Below are 24,034 nucleotides of genomic sequence, written 5' to 3' on the forward strand. Positions count from 1 at the left end.
GGCCCCAGGAGCTCTCATGTGTCTAAGACATCTTCCCCCCAGAATTCCTGTGCATGACCCTAGCCAGCTCCCCCCCACACCAGTAAAGGCCAACTTCTTATCACTCCACGGTGCTTACCACACTTTTCCTTGATGTTGGTCCATGTAGCAAAGTTCACTCTGCACATGGGAGGAATCTAGCAGAAGGAACATTTGTCAGGTGTGTCTCATAAACTTTTTGCTCATTTGGGCAACTTTTATGCAGACTTGTGCCATCAGATGAGCATTTGAGTGTGCAGGGATCCGATCGTTCACCAAAGACCTGTACCAAATAAATTTTGGCCACAAAAGACTGTTGTAAAAGTTCCCAGCACTTGTGATTGAGGAGACTGTGGATATGATGTGAATCACATGTGATAATGGTTTGTTTCCTATTGAACCACCATTTTTAAAAAAGAGGTAGAGGGGCACGTGGGTGGCTCAGTCAGGTAAGCATCTGACTTCAGCTCAGGTCATGATCTCATGGTTCATAGTTCGAACCCTACATTGGGCTCTGTGCTGACAGTTCAGAGCCTGGAGCCTGCTTGGGATTCCGTGTCTCTCTCTCTGCCCCTCCCCAACTCGTGCTGTTTCTCTGTCTCTCAAAAATAAATAAATATAAAAAATTGTTTTAAAAAAAAGAGGTAGAAGCATAGCAATTTATGGGTTGAAATAGAAATTCAAAGACAAGGTTATGTTTTTCTGGCTATTCTCCTAGCCTTTCTTGTATTATTAAGATTTTATCTTATATTTGAAAAAGCAAGATTTGTTCACACAATTGTCTGCATGGCTTAGCATTGGGGATAAGACAATCCTTTTTTTTTCTAAAGTTCAGTATAAAATGAGGTGTTCAAAGATTTTTCTGGATGGATGTTGTGAATTTTTATTTATAAGAGTTTTTAGGTGGCAGAACACAGGATGGAGCATGAGCTCCATGAAAACAGATTTCAAGTCTTGTTAGCAGCTATATCCTGGGTGCATAACACTACCTGGCACAGAGTAGGTACTCAGTCAGTCTATGCAATGAATGGATGGCTATCTCTTCTTCATACTTCAGCTTAGGGGAAATTGATGCAGATTTCTTTTGAACTTTAAAGTAAATGTATAGGATGACACATGAGCCAAACAATATTGACTTTATTTTGCAGATCTCCCTTTACATTTAAATGCTGCCATGTTTGAAGCCAACGGTGGGTGTGGTTATGTTTTGAAACCCCCAGTTCTGTGGGACAAGAACTGTCCCATGTATCAGAAGTTCTCTCCCTTAGAAAGAGATCTGGACAACATGGAGCCTGCCATCTACTCCTTAACTGTAAGTATGGCACCAGTTGTCAGAATCTAGTAAGGTCTGTAAGCCTTCATGAATATGAACTGGTTTTGAATTCAAGGCATTACAAAGGTCTCGTATCACCATTTTGTTCATGCAGATTTAGTTCCCCAAGCATTTTTTCATCCTCTCAGGAAGCAGTGGCTATGGTTTATATATGCTGTCAGCAGGCCCTCTATTTGCCAGAGTCAGTAGGTGGAGTTATGAGGTCCCTGCTTCACCTGCAAACTGATGATAGAAATTCTGTCCTCCAGGCCCCGGGAATCATAACTGTGCATGGATCCCATAAAAGTTGAGCTCCTGGTTAGAGCAGGTCATCTTACACTCTGACAAGTTCTCATAAGATCAGACGGGCATCAATATATGAAGCAACTACATATCTTTCCTCCTTACAGCTTAACCTTTATCACTCCTGGGCTTCTCCTTACTCCTTTACTCCTTTAACTACCTAATTGTCAGAACTCCACAGGCTGCCCCTAACAACTCAGCCCCAGTAGCTCATCACCCAACCTTATTCCCTGTTCTTTCACTCCCACTCAGCTGATAGAGAGACCACCACTGGATGGTGATAGGAAAGACAGAAAGGGAGAAAGTTACCTCTCCTCTCCATTATCATATTTGGTCTGACTTGCTGCAAACAAAGAATGCCAAACAGCCTCTGCTCATGACACCTCAGAGCCCTGGGAGAGCCAACTCACAGACCTTCCACCTCCCACACGGTTTTTCTCTCTCCTGAAGACTAGGGCAGCGGCCCCTTTCTGTTTGACCATTTCAGCTGGACTCGAGTATAATTCCGTCTACTTACAGAAGGCTATGGATTAATTTTTAACAACATTCCCTGTGACTTGGTCCAAAACGAACTGTTGAAGAAAAAGATTTGAGGTATATCAAATATATACACCTAAAACGTTTTGAACAGAATGTTAGTAACCATTTCTCAGATTGTGTACGGTCTCCTTTCCTCCTGCCTCCTTGAGAAACTTAATCATCTTAATGGCTTGGTTTTTGAAGATCTTTGAACATTTTTACAGTTGAAAGGTTATCTTCAGGTGAATGCTGTTGACAAAATAGGCTTTCACATGACTCCAGTCATGTGATTACCTGATTACAATCACTTGTTTTTTCTTTTTAGCAACTTTGTTAACCATGTACCCCTTCCATTCCAGAATGTTCTTTGTCTTTCTTGGTGGAGGGAAGCAGTAAGGTACAGAGGTTGCTTTGTTTCTTTCGTGTCTTCAGTGACTTTGATCCTTTTTTCCTTGCCTCAGATTGTCTCTGGTCAAAACGTGTGCCCGAGTAGCAGCACAGGAAGCCCGTGTATCGAAGTCGACGTGCTGGGCATGCCCCTGGACAGCTGCCATTTCCGCACAAAGCCCATCCACCGGAACACTCTGAACCCCATGTGGAATGAACAGTTTCTCTTCCGGGTTCACTTTGAAGATCTCGTATTTCTTCGTTTTGCCGTTGTGGAAAACAACAGCTCAGCTGTAACTGCTCAGAGAATCATCCCACTCAAGGCTTTAAAACGAGGTAGAACAAAATTCTCAAAATGCTAATAATTATAATAGCTAAGTGATGGATGCCCTGGGGTTCATGATGTTCTTCTCTCTCCTTGTGTGTGTGTTTGGAATTTCCATAGTACAAAGTTAAAATAAGAGGCATAAAGGGGGCGCCTGGGTGGCTCAGTCAGTTAAGCGTCCGGCTCTGGCTCAGGTCACGATCTCACAATACATGAGTTCAAGCCCCGCAGTGGGCTCTGTGCTGACAGCTCAGAACCTGGAGCCTGCTTCAGATTCTGTCTCCATCTCTCTCTACCCCTCCCCCACATTGCACTCTGTTCTCTCTCTCTCTCAAAAATAAATAAACATTAAAAATAATAATAAGAGGCATGAAGAAATGATAGATTTGAACACTGTTTGATCATATCTCAAAAGAGATTTTTACATTATCCTAAAATCAGAGGTGTTGACAACATCCCATGGAGTGTGTGCTCTCCCTCTGCTGGTGTGGGGAGGAGTGGCTGTGCTCCTATTCCTGCACACCCCTTCCTAGTAGCAGCCGCTGCACCCCTGGTGTGTTTAAAGCAAGGACTGACGTTAGGAGAGGGGCCCGGGGTTCGGAGGTGCTGCCTAGCTGGCTCAGTCAGTGACTGGCTCAGCATGTGACTCTTGATCTCAGGATCTTGAGTTCAAACCCCACATTGGATGTAGAGCTTACTTTTAAAAAATTTAAAAGTGAAGCACCTGGGTTCTCAGTTGGTTAAGTTGGTTGATTTTGGCTCACTGTTTGTGGGTTCGAGCCTCACGTTGGTTTCCATGCTGACAGTGCAGAGCCTGCTTGGAATATTCTCTCTCTCTCTCTCTCTCTCTCTCTCTCAAAATAAATAAACTTAAAAAAAATTTTTTTAATAAAAAAAAAAAAGGGAAAAGAAAGAAAGGAGCCTGAGAGAAGGAGGGCTGGGATGCTCTCATGGCACGTCCAGGGTTGGAAGCTGGAGGTGGGTGTTGGGGGCAGAGCAGGGCAGATGGAGAATCCTGAGTAAAGGCCAGAGCTGTTGACCTGATGTGGTTCAGCTTTGCCAAAGCACTTGTGGAACTTCAGCTTGTTGTCCAGTGGGCATGGCTGCACCTTGCTCCTCGAACACTGATGCGTGTCAGGGTCTCCTGGGACTCGTGGTAGTGAAATGCAGATTCTGATACGGTAGGTCTGAGGGTGCGGGGGCTTGAGAGTCTGCATTTCTAACAAGCTCCCAGGGATGCTGACCCTACTGGTCTACTTTGAGTACCAAGGTGCTAGCGCCTTCTTCCACCACCACACTCAAAGTGCCGAACTCTGACTTCCACGAACACATTACAGTCTCCTGCATTTTGTTCTCTTCCTGTTTTTCTTCTCCACTGTGCAAGTAGCACATGGCCACTGCCCTAGTCAGCTCGGGTTGCTGAAACAAAACACCACAGACTGGAGGCTTAAACGGCAGACATTTATTTTCTCACAGTTCTGGAGATGGAGGTGATGGCAGGGTTGGTTTCTCCCAAGGCCCCTCTCCTTGGCTAGCAGACAGCCACCTTCTTGCTGTGTCCTCACGTGGTTGTCCCTGAGACTGTGTGCAGGCACCTGGTGTCTCTCTCTTCTTATAAGGACACCGGTCATATTGGCTTAGGGCTCACCCTACTCACCCATTATGACTTCATTGAGGGCCCTAACCCTCTTTAAAAGACCCATCTCCAGGGATGCCTGGGTGGCTCAATCAGTTGAGTGTCCAACTCTTGATTTCACCTCAGACCATGATCCCAGGGTCGTGGGATCAAGTCCCAAATCGGACTCTGTGCTGACAGCAAGGAACCTGCTTGAGATTCTCTCTGTCTCTCTCTGCCTGCCCCTCCCCCACTCACACTGTTTCTCTCTCTCTCTCTCTCTCAAAATAAATAAATAAATAAAATTTTTAAAAGCCCCATCTTCAGATACAGGCACATTCCAAAGTACTGAGAGTTAGAGCTTCAACATGAGAATTTGGAGAGGACACCATTCAGTTCCTAACAGTTATTACAGAATTATGAGAAAGCACAGAGAAGCAAAAACGTTTCTTTTGAATTATCCATTTTCCATCTCTCCAAAATAATCACTTTTGGTATATTTCTTTTGTAGGCTTTATTTCTCTGCCCATGTATTTACATATTATATGTAATAGACATATAACATAATATATATTTTTAGTAAATAGGCTTTCTACTAATCTTAGTGTCTTGCATCTCATTGGTTTTCATTCCTAATGTATGTAGTGAGCAACTTTTAAAAAAATTTTTTTTTGATGTTTATTTATTTTGGAGGGGGGAGGGCAGAGAGAGTGGGGGGACACAGAATCCAAAGCAGGCTCCAGGCTCTGAGCTGTCAGCACAGAGCCCAACATAGGACTCAAATCCACAGACCGTGAGATCATGACCTGAGCCGAAGTCGGATGCTTAACCGATTGAGCCACTCAGGTGCCCCTGTAGTGAGCAACTTTTTCTGTTGGTAGCTATGCATCTTCATTAGCACTTTCACTGGCTGCACGTTATTCCATGTTATATTGGTACAAACAGTCACGCCATAACTTACTTTCCCAACTCCATATTGTTAGAATACTGCATTGTCACTAAGAGGGAATATTTTAAAACAGTGACTGTAGATGATATCAAAATGATCAGATTTTCCTACTGTATTTTGTTTGAGTTTAAGATATTCTGCTTGAGTCTAAGTTAAAAATAGCACCTGAACAAGTTAGTTACCATAAGGTGACCCAAAACCGTCCCCAGGAGCAGCAGTCTCGATGAAAAGGTGTCTGTCTGCTGGTTGCATGCCCACTGCCACTCCCTGCCCATCGGAAGACCTGATTTCCGCCTACCCTTTATTGACCTCCCTGGGTTACCTTCTTTGCAGAGCTCTGCAGTGCATGGCTAACAAGCTTTCCCCAATTCTGCATTATTCCAGGATATCGACATCTTCAGCTGCGAAATCTCCACAACGAAGTCTTGGAAATCTCTAGTTTATTCATAAACAGTAGGAGGATGGAAGAAAATTCCTCCAGCAGCACCACGCCGGCCTCTTTGGTAACTAAGTTCTGTTTCACTCAGCATATTTGCAGGGATCGCTACGTTGGGGATAGATAGGCTTTCTTGTGGCACAGGAACCTGGTCAGTTAGAGTTATTAATTAGGTAGCAATGGAAATAATGACAACAACAGTAATGGCTGGCACTTGACACTTTCTAAGCACTTTACAACTATACTAATTCAGTTAATCCTGTCAGTAACTTTGTGAAATAGCTACGGTATCCTCTCCATTCCATACAGATGAGGAAGGTCAGAGCTAAGTATATCTAGGTCACACAGCTATAAACCCGTTACTGTAGTGCCAAAGCCCATACTCTTTTTTTTTTTTTTAATGTTTACTTTATTATTTTTGAGGGACAGAGTGCAAGCCAGGGAGAGGCAGAGAGAGAGGGGGACAGAGGATCCAAAGCAGGCTCCACGCTGACAGCAGCGAGCCTGATGTGGGGCTCAAACTCACGAGCCATGAGATCATGACCTGAGCTGAAGTCGGATGCTCAACTGACTGGCCACCCAGGTGCCCCCAAAGCCCACACTCTTAATGAGTGCATTATAGGCCTGCCAGGGAAATGAACCCAAAATAATAACATGGGGAAAAGACTAATTAAGCAAAGGTTGGGGAGATGCAGAATTGGCCCTCTTGGAAATGGGAAAGGAACGCCACAGAAAGGGTCACTATTACAGAATCTGTCTCTTAACAAGTTCCCTAGGTAAGGTCCATACCATTGAAGTTTGAGGACCACTGGGCCAGTACCCACCCCAGTAATGCAAGGTTGTTTATTTAAACAAGTACCACTGCTTTAATTAACTGGTTGATTCCATTATTTGATGTTTATAAATTAACTTAAAATGAGGGGCATCTGGGTGGCTCAGTAGGTTAAGCTTCCAACTCTTGGTTTCAGCTCAGGTCATGATCTCACAGTTCATGAGTTTGAGCCTCACATCAGGCTCTGCACTGACAGCACGAAGCCTGCTTGGGATTCTCCCTCTCCCTCTCTTTATCTGCCCCTCCCCCCTCAAAATAAATAAATAAACTTTAAAAAATACTAGTAACAGGGGCGCCTGGGTGGCTCAGTCAGTTGAGCGTCCAACTTGAGCTAGGGTCATGATCTCACAGTTCATGGGTTTGGGCCCCGCATTGGGCTATGTGCTGACAGCTCAGAGCCTGGAGTCTGGTTTGGATTCTGTGTCTCCCTCTCTCTCTGCCCCTCCCCCGCTCATGCTCACTCTCTCTCTCTCAAAAAATAAACATTAAAAAAAATTGTTTAATAATAATAACAATAGAAGGGTGTCCATTGATTACCTCTTTACATGTTTAATATAACCTGTTCACTGTTGTGTCAATCTTATACTTCAACATAGTGCTAACAATCTGTGAAAAGGCACCCCGTATGCTCACAAATGGCACTGGCTCAACCACTGCCATGGCCACCCATAATTCACCCAACTTTCTTCTCTGCTGTTCTTCCCCTCACCTCATCGGTGTCGTCTCTCTCTCCATCCTGACCTCATTTTCTTAGGTTCTCCTCCTTTTCCCTTCAGTGTGTGGCCAAAGTTGAGAACAACACTTGGCCAAGGTAGAGAAAGGTGTTGCCTCTACTTGTGCAGAGGACTAGGAAGCAGAGACAGGGCTGCCTAGGTATGGAAGGGCAAGAATCAGCTTTCACAAAGGGGAAGCAGAGCCTAGTGCCTGATTCTGGCTCAGTTTGCCTCGATACTTATTAGCACTGAAGATTCCACACATGCCATCAATGAACCATTTTTCCTCACAACACTTCTGACACCAAATGCATTGTGTATTTTCTTACACTGCTTCAACTCTGACAGCAGCTGGGTGTCCTGCCTTTCAATTTAATTCTGACAGGGTCTACCTGGAGTTAGCATCAGGTCCCAGAGTTAAGGGCTCAGTCCTATGGGACTGTCCCCACTTCAGGTGTCAGTGGCAAGTCCCAGGTTGTCACTGGTACTTCTGACTGACCAGCTATAAATTCAGGAGGTTTCCACAAACCCCTCCTCAGACTCAGGAATTTTGTAGAATGACTCGGAGAACTCAGAAACGTGCTTTACTGTTACCAGTTTATTATAAGGACACAATGCAAGAGAAGTCCGATGGAAGAAAAATATAGGGCAAAGGGGGTGTGAGGCCTCCGGCATCTCAATGTGTTCACCAACACAGAAGCTCTCAGAACCCCACCTTTTAGCGGTTTTAATGGAGCTTTATTGAAAAGGCATGATTGAGTATGTCATAGCCCATTGGTGAGTGACTCAACTCTTGGTAACGTCCCCCTCCCTGGAAGCCCCAGGTGGTGCTGAAAGTTCCCACCATCTGATCCCACCTCGGTCTTTCCAGTGAGCACCTCCCATCCTGAAGCTGTCTAGGGGCCTCCAGCCATCGGCCATCTCATAACATGCAGGGAACACTCATCGCTGCAGAGGTTCCAAGGGAGATGCGTGCCAGCGACTGTGAACAAAGACCAAATATTTATTTTTTATTGTACCACACCAGGCCATCCCTGGGTCCCAGGCAGCAGCAACACGTATGTGTTCTTTGACCACTGAAGTCATCACCCTCCATTGCTCAAGCCAATAACAGAAGATCATCCTGGACTTCTCCCTCCCTCTCACTGCCCCATTTAAGACTTGATAAGTCTATCTCCTTAGTGGTTTTCAAATCCATTCATCTCTGTCCATCACTACTGCTTTGACCCTCATCCATTCGCACCTGGCTCATGGCAGTGAGTTTCTAACTGGACTCTCCCTCTGAGCTTGAACCCCTCCATCTGTCTGCTTAGCCACATCTAACTAAAACCTAAATCTGATCATGTCACTCCTGTGTTAGAAACCCTTCCTTGGTTCTCCACTGCTTTCAGAGTAAAATTTATACATGGACTGGGCAGAGACTCTGGGAAAACAGTGAGCTTATGAGTCATTTAAAGGGGCAGCCACCACCCTGCTGTCAGCCCCAGCTGCTGGTTGCCATGCAGTGTGGCCTGATCTTCTGGTTTCCAAGAGAGTCAGGACATCTGGACTTGCATAACTGTTGGCAGTGATTTCAGCTTCCAAAAAAATACAGTGCAGGCTAAACCATATAATTGAAATGTGCATTTTATGGTATACAAATCATATCTCAATAAGATGCATTAAATAATAGAAACACAGTGTGCAAGCAAAATAAAACAGCCAACTCCTTCCCCAAATAAAAATAAAGTACAAGTTCAATGAAACACTTAGGGCCTCGGGTCACTATTCCGCTCTCAGTGTAGCTCTTCCGGCCAGTTAGGAAGAGGCCTGCATGATTGTGCACCTGCTGGCTTCTCCAGCAAACCCCTCCACACCCCAGTCACGGAGCTTGTGGAGGCTCCCAGAATCCCCTGCTTCAGGCCACCTCCAAGCCTTTGCACACAGGCTGCATCAATATTTGGGGTGTTCTTGTCCCACTCTCCATCTTCTAAGTCACACTGGACCTTCAAGATTTAGTTCAGATGATACCATTTTCAGGAGGTGCTCTCTGCTTTCCTCCAAACCTGGGATCTGCCCCCTCCTCTGGGTTCCCAAGGAACTTAGCATACTGCTGACAATTGTCCATTTTCTTTTCTGATTCATTCCACTGGGTGCCCTTGAGGGTAGGGATAAGGTCCTCTTCCTAGGATAATGTCCCAGGGCCAGACATAGTGTCCAATTCACTATCAACTCTCCATAAATGAATTTTGTATTTTGAGTGAATGAATATATCTTAATATACAAAATGCTCAAAAGTTGTGAGTTACATACCTCCCCAGCTCTTCCTAAAACAGAAATACTTTTCATATTATACTTATCTGTGTGCCTGGGCAGAGAGTGCTCTAAGCCTGGAATAGTCTATCATCTTACCAACCAAAATTCTAACCCAAGGCCCTGAGAAGAGAGGGAACTCAATAGACACTGTTGAAGGTCAGTTCATAAGTAAGGACTAACATACACTTCAGATAATACCAATCTCCTAATTATGATGGAAAGAGTCACTTTCCATTTATTTTAAATAAATAAATTTTAAATAAATTAGTATTTTGGTGGTATGCTGCTAATATCCTCACTAGACTGTTAAGGAAGATGCACCATCGCCTCTTCAGCGACAAACAGAAGTATCAGGTTGTAAAAGAATGGTCTTCTTTTGCATTTACATGTCCCTCTACAGACTTCTAAGAACTAGTACTTGTGTACTGAATATAGCCTAGAAATAACATGAGAATGAGAATGAATGAGAAACCATGTGGTCTTCCTTGACAGATGTTTAATTCAGAAGAAAGAAAATGTTTGCAGGCTCACAGAGTCACGGTGCATGGGGTCCCAGGTCCAGAGCCCTTTACTGTTTTCTCCATAAGTGGAGGCACCAAAGCAAAGCAGCTTCTCCAACAAGTAAGTCCACTGAGGCCATGGTTGGGAGAATCCATCATCTAATATGTATGGAGGGGTGTGTGTGTGTGTGTGTGTGTGTGTGTGTGTGTGTGTGTGTGTGTGTGTAAATGCAGGTGTAAGCATACACACACACACAAAAGTCCATGTTGATGATCTGCCTTTTGATTATTTGTGTAATTCAACACTGAGATCCACCATAAGAATGATCTGGGAGGTCATGGTACCATTAGATAAGCTAACCTACAGAGAGAGACAGAGCATGAGCAGGGGAGGGTCAGAGAGAGAGGAAGACACAGAATCCAAATCAGGCTCCAGGCTCTGAGCTGCCAGCACAGAGCCTGATGCAGGGCTCAAACTCATAAACCATGAGATCATGACCTGAGCCAATGTCAGTCACTTAACCGATTGAGCCACCCAGGCGCCCCTAGAAAAGAATTTTTAACAAGACTTCAAACACATAAGAAAACACTAGGCTCAAGATGGATAAGGACCAAAATGAGTGGCTTTCCAATCGTGTATTCTTTCCCTCTAAGGCTAGACCCGGGCCCCATCTTTCTTCTTAATGTGGAGCTTACTAATCAGTCAGAATTTGCACACAAGCTGAATGAAGTTTGTCGTCCTAGGAGTTAGATCAAGTTTTTAGAGCATCAGGATGGACGGCGGCCAAGAAGACATTGCTTCAGCCCCTCTAGCCTTAGGCCTTTATCTGCATGTTGGGCAGCCCCATTGTCCCCCTTCCCCTGGCACTTGATCTTAACCCTTGAGGTCCTACCCCTCTGGTAGTGCAAAGAGGCCCGCAGGGCCTGACCCAGGAGGATGAGAGCCTGTTACCCCAAAACCTGCAGCAGCATCACTGGCCTAAGTCCCCTCATGTGGTGCCGCTTCTGCTCGGGATCGCCCCCAGAGATCCCTGTGGCTTTCTGTAGGCAGGGACACCCCCCCCCCCCCCCCCACCGGGAGGACGTGTGAGAGTGAGAAAGCCAGAAACCAAGCAGCATCCGGAGGGGGCAGCTCCTCAAATGGACAGACAGCCCCATGTGTAACGTCTTTTCTCTTCACACTGGAAGCCCCACCTCGGATTGACACAGTGACCTAATATCCTTGCAGCACCGACTACAGACCAAGTGCTGGGGTGAAGGGAGCTGCATCTTCCTGATAATCTTCTGTCCTCACCGTCCTCGGTTCATTCCACTTTTCCTCCAGGCCAGATGAAATAGTGCCAAGTGTGGACTCTAGGAGTTGCATCACTGGCGGGGGCAAGGAGAAGGGTGCTTGCCTAATCCAGACCAGATGGTGGCAACCTTCTCTGTCCCCACTTGGAGTGGAATGTGCGGTCAGTAACTTATAGGAGTGTGATGGTAACTGGCGTTTATTGAGTTCTCGTATGTGCCGGTGTTATGCTTTCTAACCAGTGCCTCAATCATGAAACGAAATGAGGAGGTTGTTACTCTTAACTGTTCCCATTTTATGGATGGGGAAACTGAGTCTCTAAGGGGTTAAATATCTTGTCCAACACCTCACAGCCAATAAGTATTAAAGGCAGACCTCAGACCCAGGTCTGTCTGGCTCCAGAGCCTTGTCCCAGCCACTCTGACCGCCTGGGTAAGTAACCAACAAAGAAAAACAAGCTTGTAGGCACAGTGTCAGGACTTAATTGAAAGGAGAATTCCCAGGAACTTAGATCAGATGAGATTAGAAGACAAGTATTTCTAACATGAGAAAAAGACACGGTGCTGGTAAAAGCTATGCTAGGTTCTTTGCCATTGGTCCTGTGTTACAAGATTACAGAGAGCTAAATTCATGGATTGAGAAGCGTAAAGTCTGTAATTCAGTAGAAGCTCTCATTCCAGCTGTGGGAAAAATAGTTATGCTGTCTGGGGATTATGAATAAATTGTGTCGTTGCCCAGAATGAACATAAACAATCCTTCTTGGACATAAGAGAGTTCTTAGGTCTTCCAAAAAGAATTATTCAACACTGCAGAGTAAGTTTCACTTATAAATTACACATCAGACCTATGTAAACACCGTGAGAATAGGTTTCTTTTGTGTGTGGGTGTATGTGTGTTTTATTCAAGTATAGTTAACATACAGTGTTATATTAGTTTCAGGTTTCTATACAGGACTCAGTGCTCATCAGGATAAGTATAGTCTTTAATCCCTAGTTCCTATTTCACCCATCCCCCATCCACCCACCCACCCACCTCCCCACCCACCTCCCCTCTGCTAACCATCAGTTTGTTCTCTGTACAAAACTGGCTTATTTTGAATTAAAGTTTTGCCTTTGCTTTTTCTTTAGATTCTGACCACTGAACAAGACACCAAACCTATCATCACAGACTATTTTTTGATGGAAGAAAAATATTTTATATCTAAAGAAAAGAATGAATGCAGGAAACAACCGTTCCAGAGAGTCATTGGTCCAGAGGAAGAGATTATGCAGATTTTAAGCAGCTGGTTTCCAGAGGAAGGATATGTTGGCAGGATTGTCTTAAAAACCCAGCAGGAAGTAAGTGTGTCTCACACCCTAACAACTCAGGGTGTGATTAACCACCTCACCACTGGCCACCTCCCTCGATTCAGAATTTATCATTGCAACCTGATTTATGTTATTCTTCTTAAGTAAATGGGGAGAAATGATTTTATTCTTCTGCACTTATTCAGAATGTTATCTCTAAGTTACAGAAATTCAGTCTAAAAACCATCTCTTGTAAAAGAAAGGGAGCAAGAATTCAAAGGATTCCTCATGCTTGTCATCAACTGTGGGTCCAGGCTTTGATTTATATGCGAAAAGGCATTGTCATAAGGGTCACAGGACCGTGTCATGCTAGTCCCATTGGTATTTTACATTTGGGAATTGGTTGCCTTCTTGTTCGTGCCTGTTAAAGTTTTAGCTGATAAAAAGTTCTGTGTTTTTAGGTAGAACAGTAGTTCTTTGAAAATATTCTGAAACTTCACACAAAGCATTCTCTCAGCCTTGATCAGAGTTAGTAAGAATTTACGTTATGTTCACTAACATTCCTGTGATCATTCGCATGAAGGAAAATAATATAGCGACTTCCTGTCAGCTCTACATTGATTAGTTCCTTTTCAAGTTTGTGGATGGAGTACTGATTTTTTTTTTTTTTTTGAATAAACGGTTAAGAGCCCACTAACTTACCGCCGTTTTTTTAAATGACATAAAGTCACTGCTCCACCATAGATGTTCAGGCCTCATGATATGTCAATAATGAGGGAGTGGAGTCAATTCAACAATTAGATTAAACAAATATTTATTGAGCATCTAATACATGCCAAGCCCTGTTCTGGGCACACGATCTATCTTCTCCTTTGGGACATGTAATAGAGCTTGGTTGGTAAAATGCCCATTGGTGATCCATGATGTTGGGACAGTGGAGATGATAAAGAGCCAGTTTTCAGCGTCATGTGCCACTTTTTCACTCTGCACCGAACTGTGAACATGGCCTGCATCGTACTCCACAGACCTCCAACATCTGCTCTGGGAACCACAGCCACTGCCTTTCTTCCTAACCTTGCCTTAGACCATAAAAGGACACTCCAGTTAAGCAAAGAAATGTAATCGTCTCCCCAACCTCCTCTCCCTATAAGACATACACATTGCAAAGGCAGGTAATGAGCAGTTCTGATGATAATAGCTTTATGAGAAAATATCAGAGGCCTTAGCTGGACTTTTGAAGCCTTCTTCAGTTTCTAAATTTTTCTGTATTTTTTCTCGTTGACTTGCCTCATTCTTTAGCTACATGTAAAAAAATGTCCTCTAAGTGATAAGGTCAGCAAGCGAATTTTCTTTTTTTTTTAAAATTTTTTTTCAACGTTTATTTTATTTTTGGGACAGAGAGAGACAGAGCATGAACGGGGGAGGGGCAGAGAGAGAGGGAGACACAGAATCGGAAACAGGCTCCAGGCTCTGAGCCATCAGCCCAGAGCCTGACGCGGGGCTCGAACTCACGGACCGCGAGATCGTGACCTGGCTGAAGTCGGACGCTTAACCGACTGCGCCACCCAGGCGCCCCAGCAAGCGAATTTTCAAACCATATATTTGCATAATGATTTACCATGTTCAAAGTTCTCACTCACTACTTTTTTGAATGATCTCATGAGGTAATGAAAACCATTTCGCACATAGGAAATTGAGGTTCACAGAGGTTAAATCGTGACAAAGTGAGAAGTAGAAAGAACTCAGGTCTGTGGCTTCGAAGGTCAGTGTCCTTGCCCCATCCTGTGCTGCCAAGGCTGGTGATGCATCAGCCTTCCTGGACCATGGCACCCAGCACTGTGGGGGCAGTGGGAGGCAGTGAGCAAGAGGGAACATGGGCAGGCTCTTGAGTGTCTTATAGTTAGAAGGGCTGGGGAGGTTAGGAATGCCCATATGCAACTTAAGGTGTATATGAAAACAGGCTATAGAGACCTCAGGAATAAATACTTAACAAGGGCTAGTGGGCGAGAAGCATTTTGAACAATAAGGGGAATGAGTTAGAAAGGAAGGCTAACAAACATGTTCTGATGGGGAGAATACAACAAACTTCTCCTGTGGAGAAGAGATTTTTGAAATGACTGACATGTATCTCCAAAGATAACAAATCACATTTAATGTGTCTCAGGTGACCTGGTACATCGTGGCACACACATATTTACTGACTGAATAAATGAATTCAGCAATTATTGAATGCAAGCAGACACTAGTATAGTTGATAGATCTGGGCTCTATGTATTTCCATTTATTTCATTCTGTGGAACTAGTAAGATAAATAAGCCATTTTCCCATATATTCAGAGTCCCCAAACTGTTATCCATGACCTCTGATCTCTCCTCCTTGCCTGCCTTTTATAGTTTTCTTGTCTTCTAGGTTCTCAAGCTGTCAGGATCACATCTTCCTGTGGTCAATATGCCTTCCTATGACACCTGCTGGATTTGAAATCAGACAGACCTGGCTCTGCCACAAATTAAATGACCTTGGACAGCTCATTTAACTTCTGTAAACCTCTGTGCCCTAATTTGTAAATCTGTGATTGAAAAAGATTAACATGAGCCTCATGCCAAACATAGAGACAATATGTAGAAAAATGCTTAGTAAGCTGTAAAGAACTGTAAGTGAGGACTGTTGTTCTGGTCATAACCTGTACCTTCTAATGGGGCAGAAAACTCCCTAAAAATAAAAAAGTTCTGAGAGAGGCTCTGAGGAGGTCTCTTAAAAGTAATGTTTATTGCATAGTTATTGAGATATTTTATGTGTCCATTAGAACTTTTTTGTTTTCATATTTGCTTGCTTCCTGGTTTTCAAGATATGGATTATAAATTATGTCAGATGAATTACCACCCAACCCCACTCTCAGACTGGTTAAATATATCATGGTCAACACAATGACATATATTACACAGCTAAATCTCTAATAATTGACATGAAATGAACACCACAATCTTTTAAGTGGGGAGGAAAAAACAAGTTGCAGAACATTATATGGAGTACAATCTCAGTTTATGTAATAAAAATGGACAGTAACTCTCCCCTCCCAACACCCCTAATATAACGGATGGGGTCCAAAAACATCAGTCATGAAAATTTTAGGGACCATGATTGTGTGATTAATGATTATGACTGGGGTGAGCCTGTGGGGCCAGAAGCTCCTGCAACCCAAGTCCTTTCTGGTCCTGGTTGCAGTTTGGCACCACCTGGTGGCAGTTATCCATTCTGCCTCAGTATCAAAGGGGACAATTCTGGATCCTATGGCTGGCTGGTTGGAACCTCCAGGATAGTTAGTGACAACGATTCTTGGATTTTTCTTGGATTAGTTAGGACCATTTCAGTCATTTCAGTGGCTTGACCTGAGATCAGGCTAGGAGAATGCTGGAATTGAAGGACTCTCCTGCTAAATGCTCTCTTCCTGAGATGAGGTTGCCTCTTCCCCTTCAGACCTCCCCCTTGCGGAAGATAACTATAAGCTACCCTTCATTTGAGAATAGGGCTAAAAAAAAGGGGGCGGGGGAGCCATCTGACAATCATATTATATCTAAATTCACGTAATTCCAGGGTTTCATAGTATATATGTATTCACATATACAAAAATATACGTGTACATTCATAGCAGATGTTTAGAAGCATATATAACCTAACAACAGTGGTTTTTTTGTAGGGAATGAGATGAGACACAGAAGGGAAAAAGTTGATAATGGGGAAAGCTTGGCTTTTTATTGATCTATTTCTATACTGTTTGAAAATTTTTAATGATACATATGCCTACAGATATATCTAAATATATATTTTATATATATAGCTCCATGTGTAAAATTTGCTAAAAGCCAATTAACCTGATGACCAATTCTCATAACTACTGAGAATTTTGTCAACATTCGTTTCAGTGTGACCTACCTCCAGCCATGGGTTCCGCCTTTCCGCTGTAGTTCCTGTTCTTCCAGCCTGGCTGGATGCCAGTTTGCACATTTCATTGTTCAGATCTCCAGCATTTCTTAAATGCTCAAGGCCTGTGTAGGGCATGAACGGGCTTTCTCCTAAATGTAATTTGCTGTGTTCTTATTTGACTTTTAATATTTGGCAAAATGGTGTATTGTCCTCTTCCAAATTTGTCTACAGTTGACTGGGACTCAAACTCCACTGGCAGTAGGAGCAGATCTTTTGGTTTATTTTGAGCCAGGTCCTTATTAGTCTGTCAATATCAGCAAAAATACCCACATTACTTTCTTCCTCTCAGAAGATACGTATACCCTTTAGAATAGTCCATGAAATACTAATTAGTGTATGAAATATAAAGCTAAGATATAGTTTCCACATTGCCAAGATATAGCCCACATTTTTGCTAGGTTTTTCTTTTTTACTCTACATCATCTTACCATTTACTCACACTTTTCATCTCTTTAAACACAGAACCTAGAAGAGAAAAGCATTGTTCAAGATGACAAAGAGGTGACCTTGAGCTCAGAGGAGGAGAGTTTCTTTGTTCAAGTGCACGATGTTTCTCCAGAGCAACCTCGAACGGTCATCAAAGCACCCCGTGTCAGCACCGCACAGGACGTCATTCAGCAGGTGAAACCTCTCCCTTGCTTGCCTCAGTCAGCTCCTCAGTGTAAATCACTAGGACAAATCTGATGTCAGCGCATTTTATGAGTGAAGTTCTAGAACAATGGGGATCTGAAGAGGGAGAGTGTGCCTCTTACAGTTGGAAAATACTAGTTCATTCCTTCAGCAGACAATTCACCTAGTATCTACCATGAGTCTGGCTCTCTGTGAAGTGTTGATTAATAGATTGAGGTAGGAACTCCACAGAGTAGTAATTTTATTGCCCCAGACATGCCTAAGCCAATCCTAAAGACTGTCTCTCAAAGATCCTACAGAAGACATGCTGGAGGCCTTCTCTGGCCCTTTCCCTGCTCTAAGTCATACTTCTTGGTGCACATGGTTTCAGAGAACTATACTTCCTTCCTTCAAGCTTTGTAATGGTTTGTGTTTATTAAACACCCATTTGAGAAGTGGTGTAGCATAATGGTTAACAGCACAGAAAACTCTAGATCAAATTACTCCAGGTTCAAACCCCAGCTCTACTTTTTAAAAAATTTTTTAAACTTATTAATTTTTAAAATTTACATCCAAATTAGTTAACATATAGCGCAGTAATGATTTCAGGAGAATTTTGTGACTCATCACTTATATATAACACCCAGCGCTTATCCCAACAAGTGTTCTCCTTAATGCCTCTTGCCCAATTAGCCCATTCCCCCACCCACAACCCTTCCGGTAACCCTTGGTTTGTTCTCCATATTTACGAGTCTCTTACGTTTTGTCCCCCTCCTTGTTTTTATGTGATTTTTGCTTCCCTTCCCTTATGTTCATCTGTTTTGTCTCTTGAAATCCTCATGAGTGAAGTCATATATTTGTCTTTCTCTGATTTCGCTGAGCATAATATCCTCTAGTTCCATCCATGTTGTTGCAAATGGCAAGATTTCATTCTTTTTGATTGCCAGGTAATATTCCATTGTGTGTGTGTGTGTGTGTGTGTGTACACACACACACACACACACACCCCACATCTTCTTTATCCATTCATTCATCAATGGACATTTGGGCTCTTTCTATATTTTCACTATTGTTGATAGTGGTGCTCTACACATTGGGGTGCATGTGCCCCTGTGAAACAACACTCTGGTATCCTTTGGATAAATACCCGGTAGTGCAATTGACCCCCGCTCTGTGCCTCAGCTACAGTAGTGTGCTGGTAAACTGGCTCTCTTAAGGAAAAACAAAAAAGCTCCAACTGATTTTTTGTGTTTGCCAGTTTCTGTTGTGTGGATCCTCCCACCATGTCTGATTTCACTGGCCCGTTCCAGTTGGCTCCAGCACACTGTTTACCATGTGCTAAGTTACTACGTAGATAACATGGAAATAGTATAATAGTACTTTCCACCCAGAGTTGTTGTGACAGTGAAGTCAGTAAGTATCGGTAATGTGTATAATGCTCAGCACATGGCAAACACTATAGTGTTATTTGCTATTGTTGCATGATTATGTGGTTAATATTTGCCTCCTTAATAGAGTTTGAACTCCAAGAAAGCCCAGACATATGGGGGTTTTTTTGTTCATCTTTATCTCTCCAAAGAATAGTACTGTATCTGGGACACAGGAAGCCCTCACTAAACATTTGATGACTAAATAAACATGTAAGCGAAAGATGATCTCGTACTAAATGAGAAGTGAGGCCAGGTAAATAACTAAAATGCCTTCAACATCCAAGACACGGAGATGAAGAAGCAGCCTGGTGGGACAGAAAGGCTCCTGAAGGTCAAGATTCTGTCTCTCATTGTCTGTGTGACCTTCATGTCTATGAGCTTTGGTGCATGTAGAAAATCCAGTGGAAGTCCTTATTCTAGCACTTATTAGTTGTGCATCCTTTGGAATCTGCTTAACCTTCATACATTTAAGCTTCCTTGTCTGAAAATGGGGTAATACCTAAATCATTACCCCATTTGTTGTGAAGCTGTTGTGAAGCTTTATCAGGTAATGCAAGAAAGCACGTTACAAGCTATAAGTACACAGATGTAAAATGACGAATGATATGAGGCCATCTGAAAGATCCCTTCCTTCTCTAAACGTCTGTGACATTTTCCCCACCTTCAAGTCTCATTCAGAATGAATGCAAGTGTTGGAGATACTGTGTATTCAGTTGACTGTAATTTTTTTTAATTTTTTTTTTCAATTTTTTTAATTTATTTTTGGGACAGAGAGAGACAGAGCATGAACGGGGGAGGAGCAGAGAGACAGGGAGACACAGAATCGGAAACAGGCTCCAGGCTCCGAGCCATCAGCCCAGAGCCTGACGCGGGGCTCGAACTCACGGACCGCGAGATCGTGACCTGGCTGAAGTCGGACGCCCAACCGACTGCGCCACCCAGGCGCCCCTTTTTTTTAATGTTTATTTATTTTTGAGAGAGAGAGACAGAGTGTGAGCAGGGGAAGGGCAGAGGGAGAGGGAGACACAGAATCCGAAGCAGGCTCCAGGCTCTGAGCTGTCAGCACAGAGCCCGACACGGGGCTCGAACTCACGGACTGTGAGATCATGACCTGAGCTGAAGTCAGACGCTTAACCAGCTGAGCCACCCAGGCGCCCCTCAGTTGACTGTAATTTATCTTTCAGACCTTGTGCAAAGCAAAGTATTCCTACAGCATCCTGAGCAATCCCAACCCAAGTGACTATGTGCTTTTGGAAGAGGTGGTAAAAGACACGACCAAGAAGTCTTCCACCCCAAAGTGCTCCCAGCGGGTCCTTTTGGATCAGGAGTGTGTGTTTCAAGCCCAAAGCAAGTGGAAAGGGGCAGGAAAATTCATCCTTAAGCTAAAGGAGCAGGTGCAGGTAAAGTTCAAAGTTCTTTTGCTCTCTTCACAAAGTATTTGCTAATCACAGCTCCACGGTAATCAAATTTGGGAGCTCGTGAAATCTTGAAGAAAGTTCCTGAGCCAAGGGATATAGTTGGGAGAAAATCATTTGGCTTCATTTTCACTATGTGAAAAGAAAGGTAGTGCCTGCCATCCCTCCATGGGTAAGCAGTCCTGAAAGGGGTGTCCCTCAGCACTTCTTCCCAAAGCTCTACTTACTGGAGAGGAAGAGGAAAGGGTTCTATGATAGCATGTCATGTGACTGAGGATCCCGGCTTTAACATACCAATGGAAGGTTCTTTTTTTCCCCACAGGCATCCCGAGAAGACAAAAGGAAAGGCATTTCTTTTGCAAGTGAATTTAAGAAGTTCACCAAGTCAACTAAACAACCCCGAGGACTCGCATCACCTTCTCAGGTCTTGGCCTCAGAAGGTGTCCAAAACAAGGAGGAGAAACCTATGGGCAGCTTGTCCTCCAGTGACACCATGGACTATCGACAATAACCAAGGTTGGCACGTTTTACCCGGGTAGACTTGAATCATCACACTATTCTGAAACGGGGACCAACTACTGTGTAAGGCCCAGTAGGAGGATGTCCCCTGAAGGCAGATAGGAATGGTACCTAAAAACAGGAAAAGACCTCTGCAGATTTAGGTATAACATTTATAACTTTAGACTGCTGGGTTTGTAGATGGCCAGACGAAGGCCCCGAGAGGACAACCCACTTGCCCGACCTACTACATCAGCCTTATTTCATCAGACATAGAACTGCCTTAATTATTGCTCATGGTCCTGGACATTCTCAAAGGACTTCTGTGGGTCATTCAGCTCTTATTCCTTTGGATTTCTAGTTTCAGGTCCGTTTTAAGGTTTGATTTAGCCTCAACAACCTCACCTTGGTCTGCCTCAATTAAAACATTAAAAACCTGGCATCCAGGATGCGATGGTTAAAAAGAAAGCAAAATAACATAACAGCCGCTGTCTTGAAACTGCAGTAAATTAAGCCTTTGGTTGCCCACCCACTGCTTGGCATTTACAGAGTAAACTTAGTTCTACCTTAAAACAAATTACCGTATACGGAACCCAAATTAAAAAAAAAAAAAGAACTTGAGGAAACCAGATTTTTTTTTCATTTAGTTTGTTAATGAACCCAGGGATTAAAGCCCAGTTTTTACCTGTGTCACTGTAGTTGTAAAATTAATGAGACCGACGGCATAGTGAAGGCATTGCTGCTTATACTGTAGAGGTTGATCGTCTGTCTTTATCACAATTAGGAATTTCTTATATTAAATTGGAGCTCACAATTAAAGACTTTATTGATACCTTTTGACAGGACCTAATTTGATTTATAATAGCACAAAAGAAGGCTCAATACACTGAGTCCGTATTTCTACATTTAAGAAGCTCTTAAAATAATCGGTGCCCCACACAAAGCGTGCAAAGCTCTTCCAAAACAGCCAGGGCCAGACACAGGGAACACCCTCCTTCAGAATATCTGCGTATCCAGCTATTCTGAGGTTTGTTTAGGTTCTGTATGGAAAGGATCATCAGAAGGAACTCTCAGAACTACAGCAGCAAATCCCCATCAAATAGCATCGGACAATAGTGAATACACACAGAACGGCAAAGCCCTGACCTATGCCAGACTGACAATGTTCAACACTCATTTTCTGTTGAGATACATCTGGAATCCTAATTTTCAAAAGTTCCAGGGGTGGGGTGCCTGGGCAACTCAGTTGATTAAGCGGCTGACTCTTGATTTCAGCTCAGGTCATGATCTCATGGTTCATGAAATCAAGCCCCAGGTCAGGCTCTGCATTGACAACACAGAGCCTGCTTGGGATTCTCTCTCTCCCTCTCTCTGCACTTCCCCTGCTCATGCACTCATAAAAAAAAATTTTTTTTAAAGTTCCAGGGGCCTCTGGCTGGCACAGTTGGTGAAGCGCCCGACTCTTGATCTTGGGGCCGTGAGTTTGAGCCCCACGTTAGGCACAGAGATTACAATTAATCGATCAACACATACATACATACATTAAAAGTTCCAGACTCACTTTCTTTTTTGCCCCAGGACACTAAGACAACAGTGCCTCCTCCAAAAGCCAAGTGAGCTTTAGGACTAAGCATCAATGTTGAGCCTCCATAGCTGTTTAGAAGATGGCTTACCTTGGTAGTGGGTCTGTGAGCGTGACACTAAGGACAGTAATTAAAACCTAAAATATTGTTTTCCATGTCAAGAACTTAGCATCAAATCAGAGATGTGATGTTATACACACCCCTTATATTATAACCTCCACGGTGACAGTGGAATTATGCTCTGCACAATGGAGCCCTCACTGTGCCACAAGATTACAAGAAGTACATCGGAATATATCTCCACTGGAAATCTGACTTAAAAAGAATAAGCTTGCTATAATGAGCATTATTAGGAGGAGGGGTGGGGGGGTGATTTAGAGGTATGCCTTTGGACTATATTTTTCTGTAGCAAGCAAAATCATTGAGTTGACCTCAGCTTTACCTAAACTTGGGGAAGCTTCTCTTTAAAAACATCCATGGGTGCATCTATGGGAATATGTATCTCATGTTATAAACTCCTTTACAAATGGTCTCATGAGAAGAGACTTTTTGTGCTCGCAAGAAGACAAGTGTAGTGTTTTTGCTGCTTTCTGAGAACATAAGGTTTCATGTTACTTGTTCTAAAATTTTCACCCCTGAAGTTTTGAGTTACCCCTTAATAATTTCCACAATTATATACCTTACTCATATCTGAAATAATGCAGAGTTGAAGGACTTCCCCCTTTTAAAAAAGTTGAAATTTATTTGATTGTGATTACAAAAATCTTTCTAAAGAATGTGGTGTTCAGAACAGAAATAGGCTCATGTTCCACCACCCAGGAGCATCATGTTATGACACTGTGAGTTTATAGCAAATAGTCTCTCCTCCAAAACCAGCCACCAAAGTTGTGGGTTTCTGTCAGTTGAATAACACTAAACCCTTGCTACACTGCAAATGTTTCTGTTCCTGCATTTTAAATATACTAACAAAGCTATGTATACAACTTTACAGGTGAAGACCTTTTGGTAAGAAGTTAAAGTCAAGAGTGAACATGGTGGAAACAAATACAATTTGCTTATTTTCATTAGACTTAAACTGGAAATTGAGGATTTCTGAACCGAAGCCTTCTTGACACATGATGTGAGGTCCATGCTGAGGACAAGCAAAATGGCAAGGGCTACCTACCAACCAATTCCTGATGAATGCAACAATGCAGCCCAGGAGATTGCCACTTTGCAAATGTCAGCAGTTGGGAAAAAAACATTGCTAAGCTCGCAATAACTGACTTAGAACAAGGGTCAGCAAACTTTGTCCATAAAGGGCCAGGTGGTAAACATTTTAGGCTTTATGGGCCATATGGTCTCTGTAGCAATTACTCAGCTCGGCTGTTACAGTGCAAAAGCAGCCATAGATGATCTATACGTGAATGAGCATGGCTGTATTCCAATGAAACTATTTACAGACACTGAAATCACAATTTCACATAATTTTCACATCACAAATAATCCTCTTTGGGGTTTTTTCCAATCAGTTAAAAATGTAAAAGCTATTCTTAGTTCAAGAGCCATACAAACACTGGCGGCAGGCTAGATCTGGCCCAGGGCCATAGTTTGCTGACCTGACTTAGAAAACTGGCAACAAGAGCCACAGAGGTCTGAAAACAAGCGAGGTTAGTCATACAGTTCATGGCGGACAATTGGAAGCTTTAGGGCATTGCGAGTGTAAATATGTCCCGTGAGATTCATCACAAAGTAATT

The 24,034-nt window shown here is 43.2% G+C and overlaps 2 protein-coding genes across 11 annotated transcripts in view; one reads left to right on the forward strand and one right to left on the reverse strand.

The window, feature by feature from the left end:
* The window catches only part of PLCE1 (phospholipase C epsilon 1), a 323,759-nt gene that overhangs the window by 295,963 nt on the left and 3,762 nt on the right, over positions 1 to 24,034 (forward strand). For 6 of the 9 annotated variants that reach the window (XM_086680410.1, XM_086680402.1, XM_086680406.1 and 3 more), the window contains 9 exons: positions 1,167 to 1,330; positions 2,614 to 2,875; positions 5,813 to 5,931; positions 10,197 to 10,325; positions 12,623 to 12,832; positions 17,225 to 17,383; positions 19,986 to 20,201; positions 20,539 to 20,732; positions 23,289 to 23,302. In XM_086680410.1, the coding sequence (XP_086536536.1) occupies positions 1,167 to 1,330; positions 2,614 to 2,875; positions 5,813 to 5,931; positions 10,197 to 10,325; positions 12,623 to 12,832; positions 17,225 to 17,383; positions 19,986 to 20,201; positions 20,539 to 20,727 (1,448 nt within the window). In that variant the 3' untranslated portion in view covers positions 20,728 to 20,732; positions 23,289 to 23,302. Of the gene's footprint in view, positions 1 to 1,166; positions 1,331 to 2,613; positions 2,876 to 5,812; positions 5,932 to 10,196; positions 10,326 to 12,622; positions 12,833 to 15,190; positions 15,543 to 17,224; positions 17,384 to 19,985; positions 20,202 to 20,538; positions 20,733 to 23,288; positions 23,303 to 24,034 lie in introns of those variants that run through there. The other 3 variants (XM_086680403.1, XR_015241745.1, XM_086680407.1) reach the window with 3 other exon arrangements.
* Positions 7,990 to 24,034, reverse strand: part of NOC3L (NOC3 like DNA replication regulator) — a 52,083-nt gene continuing 36,038 nt past the window's right edge. For both annotated transcript variants that reach the window (XM_086680412.1, XM_025918205.2), the window contains one exon: positions 7,990 to 8,391. In XM_086680412.1, the coding sequence (XP_086536538.1) occupies positions 8,352 to 8,391 (40 nt within the window). In that variant the 3' untranslated portion in view covers positions 7,990 to 8,351. The remainder of the gene's footprint in view (positions 8,392 to 24,034) is intronic.

Source organism: Puma concolor, chromosome D2 (genome assembly GCF_028749965.1).
Source record: "Puma concolor isolate L17-30 chromosome D2, mPumCon1.1.hap2, whole genome shotgun sequence".
Lineage (NCBI taxonomy): Eukaryota > Metazoa > Chordata > Mammalia > Carnivora > Felidae > Puma > Puma concolor.